We start from the raw sequence: 18539 nt of genomic DNA, 5'->3' as shown, positions 1-18539 counted from the left end.
CTGAAGATGAAAGCTATTCATTTCAATTGGGGCGTCATGGAGGTCAGAGCGATTATGGTTAAAGGAGAGAAACTTGGTTTGTGATGCATTAAAATTAACCAGCCCCCTTTTCTCCATTGCAACACGTTCACAAGGTCAAAAGAGAGAGAATCTGAAAGATCTTGCTGGGTTTTGAAGTGTTGCCATAGATTATGGTGTCGTCTGCATAAATGTCTACGAATGATCTAAGAATGTCATTTGGGAGATCAGGAAGAGAGTAAGGCCTAGGATGAAACCTTGAGGGACATTATGGGTTTCTCGTTTCTGCTCATTAATGACCAGATGTAGAACAGTTTCCGTGCTTAGGTTAACTCTCTCCAACTCAACTCTGCATGCTCTGTCTCTCCTCTCTCAACTACCAACCGTTTTCAAACCCTAACTAAACCGTATATTTTGAAACTATATTTCTTTGTGACATCAGAACGTGGCCAACATGTGCATGTTTTGCACATGGATATTGCATATGCTTCCGACACGCAGTGGATAATTCCGCTGCATTCCTGGAATCGTATCCAAATGACAATATGCATTCATTTTAACTTTTGATAAATACGTTCGATTCCAGCATTCTCCTTTAATAATAATTATCTTCAACCCTAATTACTTCGTTTCTAACAACCGGGAACTGTTCCTTTCAATATAAAACAGATGTTGCAGGGTCAGTTCACATGGGAAGGCCAAGAAAAAAATGGGAGGAACTGATAAGAATGACCTTGAAAAAAAAAATTCAATTTAACTGTTAATTTTTATTTACTTCGGACTATTATCCTCATCTTTTATTAGTTGTTTCAGAGGAATAGTTGGCCGAAACGTCATGAAACAACTAAGAAAAGATGAGGATAATAGTCCGAAGTAAATAAAAATTAATAAAACTCATCTCAATAATGAATTCCAATTAAAATAATATCAATTTTACGTATGGAAAGTTCAGTCTTCGGATAAAGATAGCAATCTCAGAAATCTAAATGAACAGATTAGTTTTTGTTTGTTTTTGATTTTTTGGAAGAAAATAAGAACTTCTGTCATTACTAACCAGCATAGCATTACCAATGTCGTTTGATGGAAAAGTCTATCGCGCATATATACACAGTAATCTGGCTAGTTAAAGTTGAGGATATGCGTTGCATGGAGAGAAACGATGTAAGAAACTTTGGTTGCCCCCCCCCCCCCCCCGGGGGACATTATAGGGGTAAAATTGACACCAAATCGTTCATCCATTTATTTGTTTGCACTTTTCTCAATAACCACGCCTTGGATTTTTTTTTTTTTAAATTTTGTACAGACATTAGTCATGGTGAAAATAAAATCCCCACATGCTCGACTTATTTTTGATTTTTTAAAAATCTTTTTTTAAAATCATTTTTAGCTTTTTTTAAAAACTTTAGTTTTTTAAAACCCTTTTTTTTTTTCTTTTTTTTTTCAGTTTTATGGCATCGACTACAAGGCTATTTCTTGCCTGACTACATTTGAGCAACTCATCCATTTGTGTCAAAGTCGTCCAAATCATGCTCGCCAGATGCACTGCAACCCCAACCAACCTCAGCAGCAGCAGCAGCAACAGCAACAACCTCAGCAGCAGCGACAACATCTTCCATCGTGTTTACCTGGTATTAACAAATTCAGCAGGTAAGAATCTCATTAGGAAATTACTGAACAAGACTTGAAACGCATAATTTGGATTGTTCGGACTACTGTTCTCATCTTGAGTGGTCTTATCACAATGTTTCGGTTGATGTAACCTCCAACCTTCCTCACGTGCATCTCATCAAAAACTCTAAAATAATTTACTGTTCTCATCTTGAGTGTTATTTATTATTTATTATTACAACGTTTTGGTCGATGTAACCTTTAATCTTCCTTGAGTATATCTTGTCAAAATTCTAAAAAGTATCTACCTCCATGAATCCCTGAGTCCAAGGATGGAATACTGCTGCCACATCTGGGCAGGAGCTGCTAAAAACAGCCTATCCTGCCTTGACAGAGTACAAAATAGACTTCGTGGCTTAGTTGGGGGGTGCCCTTTTCTCTACCCTGCAACCTCTCTCCCACAGAAGAGACGTTGCAAGCCTATCCTTGTTTTATCGTTATTTCCATGGCAGGTGCTCGTCTGAGCTCCAATCTCTGGTCCCCCCTTGCCAATCCTTCACGAAAAACACCCGTCTAGCTGAATCCAAAATGAAAAAAATTTCCCCCACTCTATATCTGTGCCTAAATCAAAACGTAGATTCCATGAACAAAGCTTCTTTCTTAGAACTGCACGCCTGTGGAACTCTGTTCCGTGTGCCTGCTTCCCACCTGACTACAACTTGGATGTCTTCAAGTCCAATGTTAACAAATTCCTAATGAACCGCCCTCTTAAGTAAACACTTCATCAAATCTCCACACTAACGTAATGTACTTGCAATAACCCTTATCCCTGAGTGGCTTCTGGGCCTTGATAAGTGGTGATCAGTGTGTAAAAAAAAAAAAAAAAAATGTAACCTCCAACCTTCCTTACGTGCATCTCATAAAAAACTCTAAAATAATCTACTGTTCTCATCTTGAGTGTTATTTATTATTTATGTTATTTTTACAACGTTTTGGTCGATGTAACCTTCAATTTTCCTCAGGTATATCTTGTCAAAACTGTAAAATAATCTACCTCCATGAATTAAATAAAGAGTTCAGTTTGAAATTTTGATGTATGGGTTCCCAATTTCGACTAAAAGATTCGAATATCTGAAAAGAAGCTACAGAAGAAAATCAGTGGTTATATCGACAAAAAAAGTGAGAATAAAACAATCAAGATGAAAAATCATAGTTAAAATAATTTGCAGACTAATGAAGTTCATATTATTTGGATTCTTCCGACTACTGTTCTCATCTTAAATGTCATTTATGCAATGTTTCGGTCAATGTAACATCTGACCTTCCTCAGGTGTATCTTGTCGATTTCAGGAATCTGCACATAATTTTGAATGGTACCCTTTATTTAATTCACGGGGTAGCATGCTCTCGTTCCATCATCCATGACTGGAGAGAGATTGCCCACACAGAGGATTGAACCTTCAACTCTCAGGAGAATACCACTTTCACAATTGATTTTTCCAATTAATCTAACCACTGCGCCACATAATTCGCAATTGTATTTTACCATTGCCCATACTGAGGATTGAACCTTCAACTTTCAGGAGAATATTACTTTATAACTGAATTTTTCTAAGCACTCTAATCACTGTGCCATGGTTCCTTGCGAAGAATCCAAATAATCTTAATAACCAATCCTCATCTCAAAATTTCTGAAATGTAAGAATTTGATAGAATTATTAAAGTGGAAGTTGGTTAAGAATTTAAAAAATGCAATTCCATGTTAGGACTGTGATTATGACATAAGTCAACGGACAATGGGCAATTAACCTGGTAAACAAAGAAGGTTTTACAAATCAATCGTACTTGGGAGTCACCACTTACCAAGGCTTGAAAGCCACTCAAGGATAAGGTTTAATGAATGTAAGGTGGTAGTTTAGTAATCGTTAATGGTGTAAATTGGGTAGAATTTGATTGTTTGTGGGGACGGTTCAACAAGAATTTGTTTACATTAGATTTGAACGACCCAACAAGAACTTGAAGAAGATGAGATGAGGATTGGTTGTTTGGATTCTTCCGACAACCATTCTCATCTTAATTCTCACAACGTTTTTTTGTTTTTTTTTTCTCAGATATAATCGTTGACTTTCTTCAGGTGCATCTTTATGTACGGAATTTCAAAATGTACCCTTTTATTTAATCTATGGAGGTTGATTGTTCTTGTTTCATCAGCTATGAAAACGTCATATTCCAAAGATCACATGGATTGATCATACAGCTTTATGTTTAAGATTTAAGAAAATCTAATTTTATTAGTAACAAAAGAGCGGTTTTTTTTTTTTGAAAGCAACTTAAAAATAAGAAAGGGAGATAACTCAACAATAACTCATATTTATTAGATTTATGTTGTAATGCCTGCGAATTCTCATTAATAATTAAAAAAAAAATGAATTTTAAATAAGAAAATTTAATTTTATGCGTATCCAAAGAATGATTCTCATCCATCATTTAAAAAACAAACAAGTGAAGCATGCATGGTCGCCTGTGAGCACACAGGGAACAAGGTATAAAAAAAAAATGACTAAGTTCAGCATTTGCACCCCTCTTCCCATTTAGCCCCTAGGGGACTTCCAATCCTGCTGAAAAAACAAACGGTGCAGTTTTAGTTCTTAACATATGTAAATTTGAGTTCTGCACCATGCAAAAAAAAAAAAAAATGATTAAGTCCATCATTTGTCCCCCCCCCCCCCATTTGACCCCATAAGTTCCCAAGGCCTTAACATATTTAAATTTGAGTTCATCACCATGCAAAACTGCTAAATAGACATTCACAGAAAATTTTGGAGAAATATAGTAAAATAATCCCAAAATTGGAGTGTTTTTATTAGCCCTAAAAGAGCCCCTGGGGCACACCCAAGAGTTATCATGAAGTGTAGACAAACAAAATTATATAGAAATCAGTTAAGTTACAAATTTTCAAAAAGTTTTATAAAAATCTAAGGCATCAATTATTTTTAATAAGCACAAAAGTGTCAATTTTAGAAATTTTAACCCGAAAGGTACCCCTAGGAGGAACAAGTGGAGTTTTCCCGGAAAATCCGTTGTTACTTTTTTGCTCATATCATGTTTAATGTTTGTGCAAAATTTCCAAAAATTACAAGACGTAGTTAATGAGAAAAGTGCGGACAAACGAACAGGCAAGTATGAATTTACAGGTCCACCCTCCTTTTGTCAGGGGACCAAAAATCTATAGAAATAAAGGAAGATAATTCAACAATAATTCATACTTGATTTGTTGTAATGCCTACGAATTCCCATTAATTAGTTAAAAATGAATTTTAAATAAAATCAAATTTTATGAGTATCCAAAAAATGATTGTCTCACCCACCATTAAAAAAAACAATCGATAGAAACGAAGAGAGATAACTCAACAATAATTCAACTTATTAGATTTATGTTGCAATGCCTTCAGGATTTCCTATTAATCACTTAAAAATTATTTTCTTTATAAAAAATAACACTGTGTGATTAATTTACGTGGTTTTTGGAATACAATGTTTTTGTTTCATTATGGGTACGTACATCGTACAGATTTTTTGGTTGTTTTTTTTTTTGTCTTGTCTGTGAGAAAAGGCTTGCAGTGAAGGGTTGTTTCTTCTTATAACTTGTAAAATCGATTTTGTATTTTGAAAATAAGCACCAATTTTTGTGTCAGTTATTTTGCGATGCAAGAGAAATAATTCGTCTTCAACTTATGAATTATCTCCCTTAGATTGAAAAATTTTAAGCAATAAAACACTGAGAAATAACTCCTCTTCAACTTATCGTTCATTCGTTTGGGGAGAATTCAGTCGCTAGTAGATTCTACAGTAGATGATAGATTCACTAGAGTTTCCCCAAGCTAGTCACAACCAATTTTCCTCAATGGAGAAATCCTTGAAAAGGTCTAAAATTTCAAATACCTGGGCAAATATTATCTCCGCAACAGGCCAAAGCGAAGAGGACATTGGCAACCGTATCAACAATGCCCGTGTCGCCTTCTGCCATTTTCACACCCAACTCTGGTCCAGAAATAAAATCAGACTCTGTACAAAAATTTGAATATACTAAGCTCTTGTTGGCACCATTCTCCTATACGGATGCAAAACCTGGCCAGTATGATTTTGTTACTTACGTAGACTGGAACTTTTTGACTAGAAATCCTCCGAGTTCGCTAGCACCACAGTCCATTCACACTGCCAAATACAATTCCTCTGACAGACTCTCTTTTCGAGACATCTCCGATGGTTTGGTCACACTCTGTGCTGGCAACCAGATGACTTCATCCATGCCACCATCAATCCAGGTTGGAAGAAATGACGTGGTGGTCAGCTTAAAACCTGCTCAGCACAATGAAGATGCCGATCTGATTCTGTGTTCTCGCCTCTAGGGCTGGAACCACGAATGGCTGGACTTGATATTAACCACAGCTTCAAACTGACGTGTAGGAGCAGACTCAACCGACACACCGTCAACGCTGACACAACAAACAACTTATGAATTATCTCCCTTAGATTGGAAAACTTAAAGCAATGAAACACAATGAAAAAAATAAAAAAATAAAAATTTATAGATAAGAGCCAAGTAATTTGTTTAAAAACGAAAATCACATTTGTTTTACCAAATTTTTTTCTGCATGCAATGAACGTCAATAATATTTTTAAACCAATTTCTGCCAACAGTGAGAAATGTGTACCCAATATGGAAAGTGGGCCGCACTTGGACAACAATGTGACGACGATTCCATTTCCGTACAATTTGATGGCCATTCTACCCAGGTGTCAACAAGCCGAGATGCTTTTCTCTGGATATACAGTCAGTAAGTAAAAATAATTACTGGATTACTTCCCTTTTTTATGAAACTCTTTTTTTTTTCTTTTTTTTTCTTTCTTTTTTTTTCTTTTTTTTTCTTTCTTTTTTTTCTTTCTTTTTTTTCTTTCTTTTTTTTTCTTTCTTTTCTTTCTTTCTTTTTTTTCTTTCTTTTTTTTTCTTTTTTTTCTTTCTTTTTTTCTTTCTTTCTTTTTTTTTTTTTTAAATTATAACCATTCTAGTATATCCAATCAATATGGGCTTTTAACAAAAAAATTTCAACTGATAGTTACCATGGTTAATAACACCCTATCTGATGAGTTTTTGTTGAAGTTTTGAATACTATACTATTTTGAATATTTTAGTTAAGATTTACTTGTCGGGGGAAGTATCCTCATACCAGGTTGTCCGGACAAACCGCATGTACAGAGAGATCTGTTAGGTTAATTAATAACCATAGTTAAATTAATTTTTAAGTAAATAAAGAAAAACATACCTTAGTTCTTTAAATAACTTCATCATAGAAGGTATATCGATGATGATAAAGAAACAAATCAATTAAGACTCAACATTTTATCAGCACACACAGAGACACATTGTTTAATTTTTACATCTGTACACGAAAAGGCTATACACCACAGAGGGAAACACGTTGGATTACGTGCGTTTTATATAAAAACAAAGGGAGACAACTGAGTTATCCAATTTTAAGATGTTAACCAGTTAATCAAAAGGAGGTAACTCCGAGCCGCTTACACCACTACAGTATCTCTTGACTTGGCCTTTTGGCCAAAATCAAAGTGTAGTATCTGTTCTTCAGATGCTGCACTTCCATTTCTTGTTCTCTTTTGGTGGAGGAGCAGTCCTTCACGACTGAGACAATTTTTATTTTTGTACCTTTTCTCCACGTTAAAAAACGACCCTGGTGTCTAACTCTGGCCCGTGGGGAGGCATTGTAAATAGGTACACCACTGAAAATAAGGATGAAAGAGAAACAACTCTTCAGTAGTCAAAAATCTACTCGCATTGATATTTTCAACAAGACGTTAGACACTTCAGGATAGTTTGTAGTGGAATGGGAGTATAAATAATTACAGCACATCAACCGTTTTGGGCCCTGGATATGACCTTAAACTATATCCGATGGTGAGGCTCCAACTTGCAGGCTTTAGGGAGTGTAGAGCCACCCTGTAATTGCCATTGCTCCCACGTCCACTCTGACCCGGAGTGGTAGTACCTGTTAGGGTCCCAACTATGGGTTAAATAGAAACTGACTTGAAAACAACAAATATTCTATTTAAAAATTTTTCTTCAAAGTAACTGGATTCGACATGAAATAACCTGAAAAGGGTTGATATGCTGTAAGACAAAAACAACCAATCAACAACCAGTTTGAGGGGAGGGGGGTATAAAACGAAACCAAAGGACCTTTATATCCTTGTCTTGTACACCTTGGCCGCGTGGTACGTGTCCTGCTGTTGATTGCATCTAGAACAAAAGTTCTCTCAATGCGCAGCAACAATCTCACTTCTTTCTGGACAAATGGGTTTTATTCATTCACAGTAGTTTTCCACAGTCAATCTCGCATCATCGTTTCCAGATTTGTTTTCTGATCTGCTTTCTCTGACTCCCTGAAACACATTTTTTTTTTGCTAACTCGTATATCTTCCCTCAAAATTGCGTTCCATGAATCGTTCTGTGACATGGCAATCCGCATCACACTATGTAAACGCCTGCTCTTCCTGTTTGTGTGTACAGTCAGCACCAACCCTATTCAGGTTTAAGCAGCTTCCTCCGAAGGAGGAAGTTTCATGGGAGTATGAAATTCACAAGCAGTCTCCAGTCGCACGTATATCCCCGTTAGGGGAAGTGACAACGTTAGGTTTTTGCAATTTTTGCAGGAAGGTGTCGACGTCCTCCTACATACAGCACCTGGAATTCCCAAATTGGTCACCCATTTTAGTACTGACCAGGCTCAACGTTGCTTAACTTCGGTGATCTGACGGGAACCAGTGTGTCAACGTGATTATGCCGTATATCTCTTTTTGACCAGTCTTTCCCTAATTTTGTTATGACACTTTTTTTTATAAACAAACAACCTACCTTTGCTAATAACTTCTAATCTAAAAAAAAAAAAAAAAAAATATATGAGCTATAATTTTCAATTTTATATATTGCACTGGCCACAACTGCTAGTCTGTCTACGGTCAGCCTATTATACAACAATAGTAACATTTACTGCTACTAAGACAAAGCTGCTTTCTTTCAAAAATTAAAGAAACTTTTTTAACCACTAAATACCATGACTAATAACGCCCTAGCTGAGGGCTCATCATTCAAACTCTTCGACCTAACATTCACAAGGAACATGAATTGGAATAAATACATTGAGGATATTGCCAAGGCTGCTGCAAAGGAAGTAGGCTCCCGCTACTGTGTTAGAAAATGACTCACACCTGACAGCATTCTAAATCCTTACAAATCCACCATTCACGGAGTATTGTTGCCACGTCTGCACTATTGCATCTACCATTAGTCTCTCACTCTTTAGACAGAATCATATAAAAGACTCCAATCTAACATGACCCACACTATCAATCAAGCTCTAACCACTGTCACAACACTGCAGTGTTACATTCTATGCATGTTTTACAAGTACTTTATAAGGCAGGGTACAGAAAAAATCTCCACTCTAATTTGACAGAGTTCAAAATAGACTTCGTAGTCTAGTGGGGGATGCCCTTTTCTCTTCCCTGCAACCTGTTTCCCACAGAAGAGACGTTGCGAGTCTGTCTCTGCTTTATCATTATTTTTATGGCAAGTGTTCGTCTGAACTCCGATCTATAGTCCTCAATCACCGAACTTCCACAAAAAACACTCGTCTAGTTGAAACCACTATCAATAATTTTTCCCACTCTTTATCTGTGCTTAAACCTAAACGTAGATTCCATGAACAAAGCTTCTTTCTTAGAACTGCACGCCTGTGGAACTCTCTTCCGTTTGCCTGCTTTCCAGCTGACTACAATATGGTTGTTTTCAAGTCGAATGAAAACAAGTTCTTGATGAGCCATTCCCCTTAAGTAATCCAATTTACCAAATTTACACTTCTAACGATTACTATGATATTGTCCCATTGACTACTGTGCACTCTTTAACCCTTATCCTCGAGTGACCTCTAGGCCTTGATAAGTGGTGACTCCTGTGTAAAAAAAAAAAAAAGCCCCGCATTGTCAACCAGGCTCCAACCTCTGTTACATCATTGTAATATTGCAACGCTGGACCTGTCTTAAGAATACTTTGATGGAATGTGCTCCAGCAAACTCGTAGCACTGGTTTCCCTGCAACATAAATATATCTGACTAACTTAAGAAGCAGAAACCCCCCCCTCAACTGTAGGTATCATCAGATGCTGGAAAGCTTTCTACTGTAATAGTTTCTTTCCTTTAACTGTATTAGCTCGCTATTTCTTTTAATCTATTTTTTTCTTTTTTGTTTTAAAGATCGTTCCATCTATAGCGGTGATGACTGGAAGATTCCAAACAGTGTCCTTTTTGAAATTTTTCTGGAAAAGCTGAAGACTTCACACGGCCAGGAGATCTGGCTTTCAAGCGAGGAATGCCGAAAGTTCACGGAATTACTTTTCGCCCGGAAAAATGACCAGACCATTTCCTCATCCTCTCCAATCATGGAGAATCGAACGACGACAACGACAAATGAAGAGACAAGTTCGTAGAATGTTTTTTTTATGTTAATTTTTATACCTTTAAATATGTGCATTTTTTTAAAGTTGGGCCATTTACTGCACTGATAGTGAGATTAAAACACTGAATTTAAATTCATGTGTGGTGCTACCAGATCAGGTTGTCTGACAATACTGGCTTTCTGATCTAAAATGCACCAAACATTAATGTCATTAAAGTTCTGAATATTTTAGATGAGAGCTGATTGTTTAAATTACTTTTATTGATCGGACTATTGTACTCATCTTGAGTGTTATTTGTGCAATGTTTCGGTCCGATTAGCCTTCAACCATCCTCAGGCATGTTGGTGGTTGTTTGGAAAAGAAAGGGAAAAATTATTTTCCAAACAACAGCCAACATGCCTGATGAAGGTCGATGGCTAATCCGACCGAAACATTGCACAAGTAACACTCAAGATGAGTACAATAGTCCGATCAATGCTATTAATGTTATTATTTTCCTTTGCAAAACTCAATTATGTTCTGCAAAGTAAAAAAACGGCATATATATATATATATATATATATATATATATACATACATATATGTATATGATTATTTCCACAGCTGAACCAACATTGCAACCCACAAGAGCAAAGAAAGACAACAAACTGGAAGTCCAAGAAGCGAGTTTCGCCCTCATTTGGGCTCAGTATTCTCTTACACTTTCTGAACATTCTATTACTGATTGCTCACAAGATTAGCTTGTCAGGGTGACATCATCCTTTTGAGTATATAAATTCCTGCTGGTGAGACATCGGCTTGGGTTAAAGTTGGTTTGATACCTCGTCCCTTGTTCGATATGAGGTAGATTCTTTCCCCTGTCGGATCTGTGCCACTGGTTGCTTGATCTGTGTAAGTTAATAGGCATTCTTGTGTGTGTGGCATGTTTGCTCAGTTGGTAGAGTTCTCGCCTAGCATGCAAGAGGCTTGGGTTTGAAATCCAGAGTCCAGATGTGTCTAATTGATGAGCCCAAATGAGGATGTGTCTAACTGATGAGCCCAAATGAGGGCGAAACTCGAGTCTTGGACTTCGGGTTTGTTGGCTTTCATGGCTCTTGTGGGCTGCGACGTTGGTTCGGCTGTGGAAATAATTATGTATTCTCTCACACTTTCTGAATATATATATACATACATACATACATATATATATATATATATATATATATATATATATATATATATGTGTGTGTATATGGCACAATCACGTTGACACACCAGTCTTTGTTAGATCAACAAATTTAAGCAACATTGAGTCTGGTCAGTACCAGATGGGTGACCATTTGTATAGACTGGTAATGTGAAAATACTTTCACCCACAGGATCAGTAAGGTGCCTCTTTCTCTCTGCTAGCTACTGGAGGACCCTTGAGTAAGACTGAGTACCCACTTAGTCCTCCGAATCATGATACAGGAAGTCATGACAGGCAGGTGAAATAACCCGAAACAGATTAATATACTGTAAAACAAAACAACCAAATTTCATTAAACCCGACTCCTCTTCTTCTTCTTCTAATAAAGTATTTAAACTTAAGGATTCTGAATTATTTTTTTTTTATAAATGAGATTTTTTATTTAGTCACTTGTATGCCTTTTAATTTAATTTTTTTATTCAATGTCTAGTAAAGTAATAAAACCTAAGGATCCTAATGTAGCGTAAGCAATGCCGGGCAATCTTGCTCGCATGGGATAAATTGGTAGTTTGAAATTAAATTCTAGTTGAAAGAAGTGTTTATATAGATGTCAACTAGAAAGACAATGTTTAGAAAAATAGTATCAATAAAATGGGTTTTAGAACAATTAAAGTAATAGCAATAACTTAAAAATAGGTCCAACCTCTATCAGTGTGACGTAATATGACATAGAGGTCACTTAAGATGACGTGGATCTATTAGCAGAAGAAAGAGTATGTTTAAGATTGGATTTTTCTGATTTTTGATACTTATCAGATGAATTTCTGTACAAGACCTATCTAAGAACACTGCCAGACATATAAATTAGCTTTGTGTTAAATTTGCAAAAGATAGGCACAGCCGTTTCGGAACCTATGAGGAACGAACTCACACACACACACACACACACACACACACAAAAAGTGACTTTTACATAAAAGTAGATCTTGAAGGGTGGCATTTGAAGAAGGGGTAAACCATGTATTGTAGCATAAGCAATGCCAGGCAATTGTTTTTTTTTAAATTAAATTCTAGTTAAAATAAATGTTTATAAAAAATGATAATGTTCATAGACATAATATAAACAATAATTTAAAAATAAGTCTGACGTAGATGTCACCTAAGACAATATGGATCTTAGAATGAGACGTGGAGATTGAATTTGTCAGCTGAGTTGGGTTTTTGGAGCCGACAATAGAAGTTGGGTTCTCCGAACAACAAAGAAGCGGACCGAATTCACCAGACTGAAAATGTGAATAAGAACAGTGCTTGTAACTATTTCTGTGTGCGTCTTTTTCTTCGGATAAGTTGAAGATCTTTATTTGAGGTCTGATGGTCCAAACAGGTGAACCAACCATTTTAATTTGTATATATTTAAATATGTGCATTTTTAAAGTTGGGTCAGTTACTGCACTGATAGTGAGATTGAAACACTGAATTTAAATTCACGTATGGTGCTACCAGATCAGGTTGTCTGAAGATACTGGCTTTCTGATCTAAAATGAACCAAACATTAATAAAGTCCAGAATTTTTTTAGATGAGCGGTGATTGTTTAAATTACTTGTATTGATCGGACTATTGTCCTCATCTTGAGTGTTATTTGTGCAACGTTTCGGTCGGATTAGCCTTCGACCTTCATCAGGCATGTTGGTTGTTTGGAAAAGAAAAGAGAAAACAAACAACCACCAACATGCCTGATGAAGGTTGATGGCTAATCCGACCGAAACGTTGCACAAACAACACTCAAGATGAGGACAATAATTTGATCAAAACAAGTAATATTAATGTTATTTCTTTTCCTTTCTCTTTGCACAACTCAATTATGTTCTGCAAAGTCAAAAACGGCATATATATATATATATATATATATATATATATATATGAGCAAGCAGTTAATAAAACACTTTGAAATGAGTTAAAAACATATTTAATCTGAAAAGGAAACACTAGATAAGTGGATAGTCCTTAATCCGCGGATTAATAATAAGCTCTATCTCCTATTTGGTTTTATCGAGCTTTTACATCTAGCTGAGATAACTTTATAAATATTAATTCTTTAATATTTATAATATATTTTAATTTTACCATCTTGGATCATTTTGGTAAATTTAATTGTAATTTTCATTTTATATATATATATATATATATATATATGACACACTGGTCTGAATGGAACCTATCAAAGGAGAAGGTATTGTCTGATTCAATGTTTTGCAATCTGTATATGTCTTGTGAACAGTCCGTTAAATGTTATATACGCCATTGACATAATGACAAGACGATCAGTATACAAATATATAAATAGTTATATATACAGTAATCCTATTAGTAATCAATTATTATTACTAACTAGCAAAGATACCCGTGCTTCGCACGGAGCTTTGTTGCGCACTCGGGTACCAAAATCTGTGGGCACCTTTCCAGTAAGTTGATGTTGTAAGAGCAACGATTGCATAAGGTGATTAACATTTTAACTACCTCTTGTAGTGACTGAAATTCAATCAGGAACTTCACAAAACATTTTCATCAAAAAGGAAGGTTACTTGATGTTACATAGTAAATTTTTCATTGAAGTAATTTTCAACTCTTGCTTAAATTTTATCTTGCACATTCAATACTAAAAACTTACCACAATCAGATCATGTCAGTTTTTCCTCATATCCATTTCTCGAACTTTTCACTGAAGAGCCTCAGGGTAAACTACATTTCTGCTGCTTTGATTTGGAGCCAGAATGTAGAGTTTTTCTGAACTTCCTGTCCGGCTGATGGAGACGTAGAACATACCGTGACTGAAGCAGTCTGATGTCAAGTCTACGCCAATGGTGTTAAATGTCTGACCTTGACTTTTGTTTATGCTCATTGCAAAACACACCTTCACAGGAAATTGGAGTCTCTGGAATTTAAATGGAAGTTCTGAGTCCGATGGAACTAAGGGGATCCTTGGCAGTAGAACGGTTTCGCCTTTGTAGGGACCACAGGAAATGGTGGCCTCAAGTACATTGGTGTGCAATCTGGTGATAACACATCTGGTTCCGTTTGTTGTTTTTGGCGGTTCCAAGGATCGAAGAATCATAATTGGCGATCCAATTTTGAGATTTAAAATGTGTGGAGGCATTCCAGATATCTCCAAAGAGTTTAAAAACTCCACAGGGTAGTGAACAGCTTCATATTCATTAGTAGCCGAATCAACTGACTTGTATTGCTTTGTGTCTCCTGGAAATTCATTCATTATTGAATTGTTCAAATGATTCACATTGCTGTTTAATGGCGAAATAATAGCCCTCTCAGCAAGCCAATCCGGTGATTTTCCATTGTTTTGCAGGTCTGGGTACACTTTGTCTTTCAGTTGCTTCTGATTACCGACACATTTACCAAGCGCAGTTGGAATCTTAATTGTGTCAGGTGAAGAAGTGATAGGAAACTGACCATTACCGATTTGGAGAAGCAATTTTGAGAAGTCTGCTGTAGCTGTGTTATCAGAGATATAGGCTCTCATATTAGTAGTCAGTCTCTTCACTATAACGTGCCTCCAGAGATAGGATTGTTTCAAACTTGCATTGACAATGTTAGCCCTTGTGCCATTTTTAACCACTGGGAGGATTTGACGGAAATCACCGCAAAATAAGGTTGGAATGCCACCCATGGGATTCTTGTTTCCTGTGATGTCTTGCAGTGTTCGGTCAATTGCTTCATAAGCACTCTTGTGCGTCATTGGGGCTTCGTCTACAATGATTGCAGAGGTGTCTCTAATTACATTTGCCAAGGCTGAGTTACCAGTAATTTTGCAAACTGGCTGATCCATTCGATGAGTATCCAAGGGTACTTTAAAAGTGCTGTGAAGAGTGCGGCCACCTTGTAGTAGAGTAGAAACAATGCCACTGGATGCTGTTGCAAGCACAATCTTTCTCATGGATCTAATCTTTGCAAGGATCAAATTGATTACAAAAGTCTTGCCCGTACCACCTGGAGCATCAAGAAACATCATGTTTTTGTTCATTTCACCTTGTGCTTCCAACATTGCCATGAATGAATTGTAAACTTCTCTTTGAGAATCGGTCAGTTTTTCTTGCATATTTTTTGCTTGTAGGGAAAGTTCTTCAAGATTATAAGTAACTTCACGTTGATACTCTCTCGCGAGTCTTTCATCTCTCCCTTGCGTTGGTGCAGGTAATCCATAGCTTGCCAATGGTTGACCGCACATAAGGAGAACTTTTTCTTCAATTAGACAAAGAGTTTTATTGTAGATGTCCTCATTAAAATCTGCTTCTGGATTGTTAACTTCTTGCCTGTATCTGTGAAGAATGTCTTCAGATATTACATCACGAAAAGCCATCCAGATCTCAAGAGGATTTCTTGGCTCACAGGCTGTTAAAATTATCACAAATAGGCTTCGCAAATTTGAAGGTGATTGAGTGGCACTTGCCTCTCCTACTGCTTGATGCAAGTGATGGTCATTTTCTAGAAGGCCTCGAGCAAGGCACGCTGCTCTGTATGTTTCAAACACCTGACCATTGTATGCTCGCAAATTTTGAAATGAAGTTGGACCAGCAACCTCATTGAGCAACAGGCGTAAGAAATAACACTCCCCTGCTTTTGGACTAATCGTGTAGATTCTCCCAATGCATGGTGCCTTCCATACATCATCATTTTCAGTACCTTCAACTTGTACCTCACGCATTCTTCTCATCCATTTCTTTGTCGATTTGTTCCAAGTGTAAAACTCAGGGACTTCTACGTATTTGAGACCCCTTGCAAAGTCATCCTCATGGCAGAGTTGAAAAAATGCTGTCAAAGTTGTGGCAGGCGGTGGACCTTGGGCTCGTTCCAGAGCAGTATCAGCTGAGAACATGACATGCTGCCCATTTTCAAGATGAACAGAAAGTTGTACAATTGGGGGGAAATGTTCATGGATGGGATGTTCCAATATCCTCCAGGCCGCCTCTGAACTGCCGACATACCTTGCATTCTGGAACTGCTGGATCTCATCCACAATGTGACTTTGTACTTGGCCTTGTTGGTTAGCTGCTCCATCAGTTCTTTGTAGTTCAAACACTGCTTGATCACATCCTTTATTCACGTATTTGAGGACATATTTGATGCTTTGGATCGAGCTGCAAATTTCTACGTTAATGTGAGCGTTGAACTGCTGAAGGAGGACCTTGTTGTACGGAACAATCCACTGGTTTGTTATTTCTTGATTAACATACCGACCATTTCTCTTCATCCTTATTGTACCAGTCTGGCCTCCATCTTCTGGTTTTCTTCGCCTGTACTTGGTCTTGGCCTTGCTCGGTACACTGAAGAAATTCTTTTGGGTATTTTTTGGAACATTTGTTGTCAATCGTACATGGACACTTTGGATTAAATGGTCCACAAGGTCCATGCACCATATGTGCCATCACTTTAGCATGAAGATCAGGATCTTCCTCTTTGTCAGGGATCTCTGCAGATATGCAGAGATCCATTTTTTCTGGTAGAAGTTTGTCCTCTGGGGCCTGCCAGGTGAGGATGTGTGCATGCGGCAGTCCTCTTTTTTGATATTCAATACTGTACAGGAAAGCCCTCAACCTGCCAAATCCTCCCTTTTTAATAAATTCAAGTAACTTTTTTAGCTTCTGCCTGAAAACCCTGGCAACAATATCTGGACGATCCTGAGGGTCTTGCCCTTGAAGACAATTTTCTGTAATTTCTGTCCACTTTGGATTTGTTGTGAACGTGATGAAGAGGTCGGCTCGGCCCATTCGCCGAACATATGCCATGGCATCACTTTGACGCTCAAACATGTATCGAGGGCCTCCTGTATAAGTTGCCGGAAGAACAACTCGTTGACCAAACTGTTCTGGATTCCCATCCTCCCTAAGAATTGAATCTCTCAAGTTGCTATAATTGTCAGCTCTCAGGGTCTGTTGCTCACGCCTCAGGAACTGTAAACGTTCTGTTTCAATCTTGCAGTACACATCCACCAGCCATTGTTGAAATAGCCTTCGGTACCAGAGAAAATAGTTTCCAGGCCGAGTCATTAAATGGTACGAATAAAATTGCTGTTGGGTAACTTTTCGCCCATTGGATGCCTTCATGTAGATGTTGTAAGATGGAGAACCATAGGGGTACATTAACGGGTACATTAAAGTATCGTAGAGGGGATGTAGTTCGGAGATCCATTTTAATGTATCATTTCTAAAACGCAAGACAATATCCCGGTTAGCTGTTGGTTCATTCTCCATTAATATTCCAATCTCATACGTTGTTGTTGGAGCATTGAATCGCCGTGGATGCTCTTCTTGCGGCCTTCGGTCTTCCCTTATGACAACTTTATGTTCTACCAAGTGTTCTTCTTCAATCCTCTCCTTTGTTGTTTTCAGCTGACAAATGAAGCTGTTGTTCTCATGTAAAAATTCAGTCAGACTTTGGAGAATGTCTCTATTGAGTCTACTGTCACGTCCCCGATTATGTAGTTCCTCTTCTAGACTATCCAAGAAGTAGACTTGAATAAACTTTGCTGTTTCATCTTCAGGTGGTAAAAGACTCCCAATCTGGTGGCAAACCTGGCCTCGAATTCTAAAAGAAGGATTCCACCCATGTACTGCCACAATTTTGTGACCAAATGATGTCATTGCAAAACAATTGTTATAACTGCGTAGATTTTGCAGAAAATCTTTAGAGATGGGACCATTGCCGGAGAGCAAATCTTGAAGCAACTGAGGCAGTGGTGGAAAGCTATCAAGCACAACTTTGCCAGAAGAACAACAACAACCAGGGGGTTCTCCTTTAAATTTTACAGCTGAGCAATGTTGACATACTTTGTCCATTTTTCCTATATCAGCTGTAGTGAGAGAGTCATTTTTGTTGTAGAGCAATCCTTTTCTATTGCAGTGTTCTATTTCATGGTGTCTCAAAGCAGTCATTCGTTGTCTAGCTGCCTCGTTTTCTGTCAATTGCTGGGGCAAAGTCATACTCTCTCTCCATGCAGCCTCTCGTTGTTGCCCTTGGTATAGGCGAAAGCTTCATTGGGTTTCCGATTCATTCTGATGTCGTTGAGCCACTCTCAACTGACCTTGTGTACGTCTACTTACCTCATATAATTCATTCGATCGTAATATTGCTTCTCTTTCCAGTGCATATCTTTGCCTTTCTTGAATTTCATCTTGTGATGAATTTAACCGCCTTACAGCAT

At 37.4% G+C, this 18539-nt stretch overlaps 1 protein-coding gene and 1 pseudogene across 1 annotated transcript in view; one reads left to right on the top strand and one right to left on the bottom strand.

Moving 5' to 3' along the window:
• Positions 1 to 18539, top strand: part of LOC145267011 (KICSTOR complex protein SZT2-like) — a 423147-nt gene that overhangs the window by 187370 nt on the left and 217238 nt on the right. Inside the window, exons 21-23 of the mRNA XM_080122911.1 lie at positions 1463 to 1665; positions 6328 to 6464; positions 9955 to 10179. Coding sequence (XP_079979037.1) covers positions 1463 to 1665; positions 6328 to 6464; positions 9955 to 10179 — 565 coding nt within the window. The remainder of the gene's footprint in view (positions 1 to 1462; positions 1666 to 6327; positions 6465 to 9954; positions 10180 to 18539) is intronic.
• On the bottom strand, positions 8375 to 8493 carry LOC145267221 (5S ribosomal RNA; annotated as a pseudogene).

This window comes from Euprymna scolopes, chromosome 42, assembly GCF_053919585.1.
Source record: "Euprymna scolopes isolate OS-2025 chromosome 42, ASM5391958v1, whole genome shotgun sequence".
Lineage (NCBI taxonomy): Eukaryota > Metazoa > Mollusca > Cephalopoda > Sepiida > Sepiolidae > Euprymna > Euprymna scolopes.
Note: the sequence above shows the minus strand (reverse complement) of the source record. Positions and strands in the feature narration are given on the sequence as shown.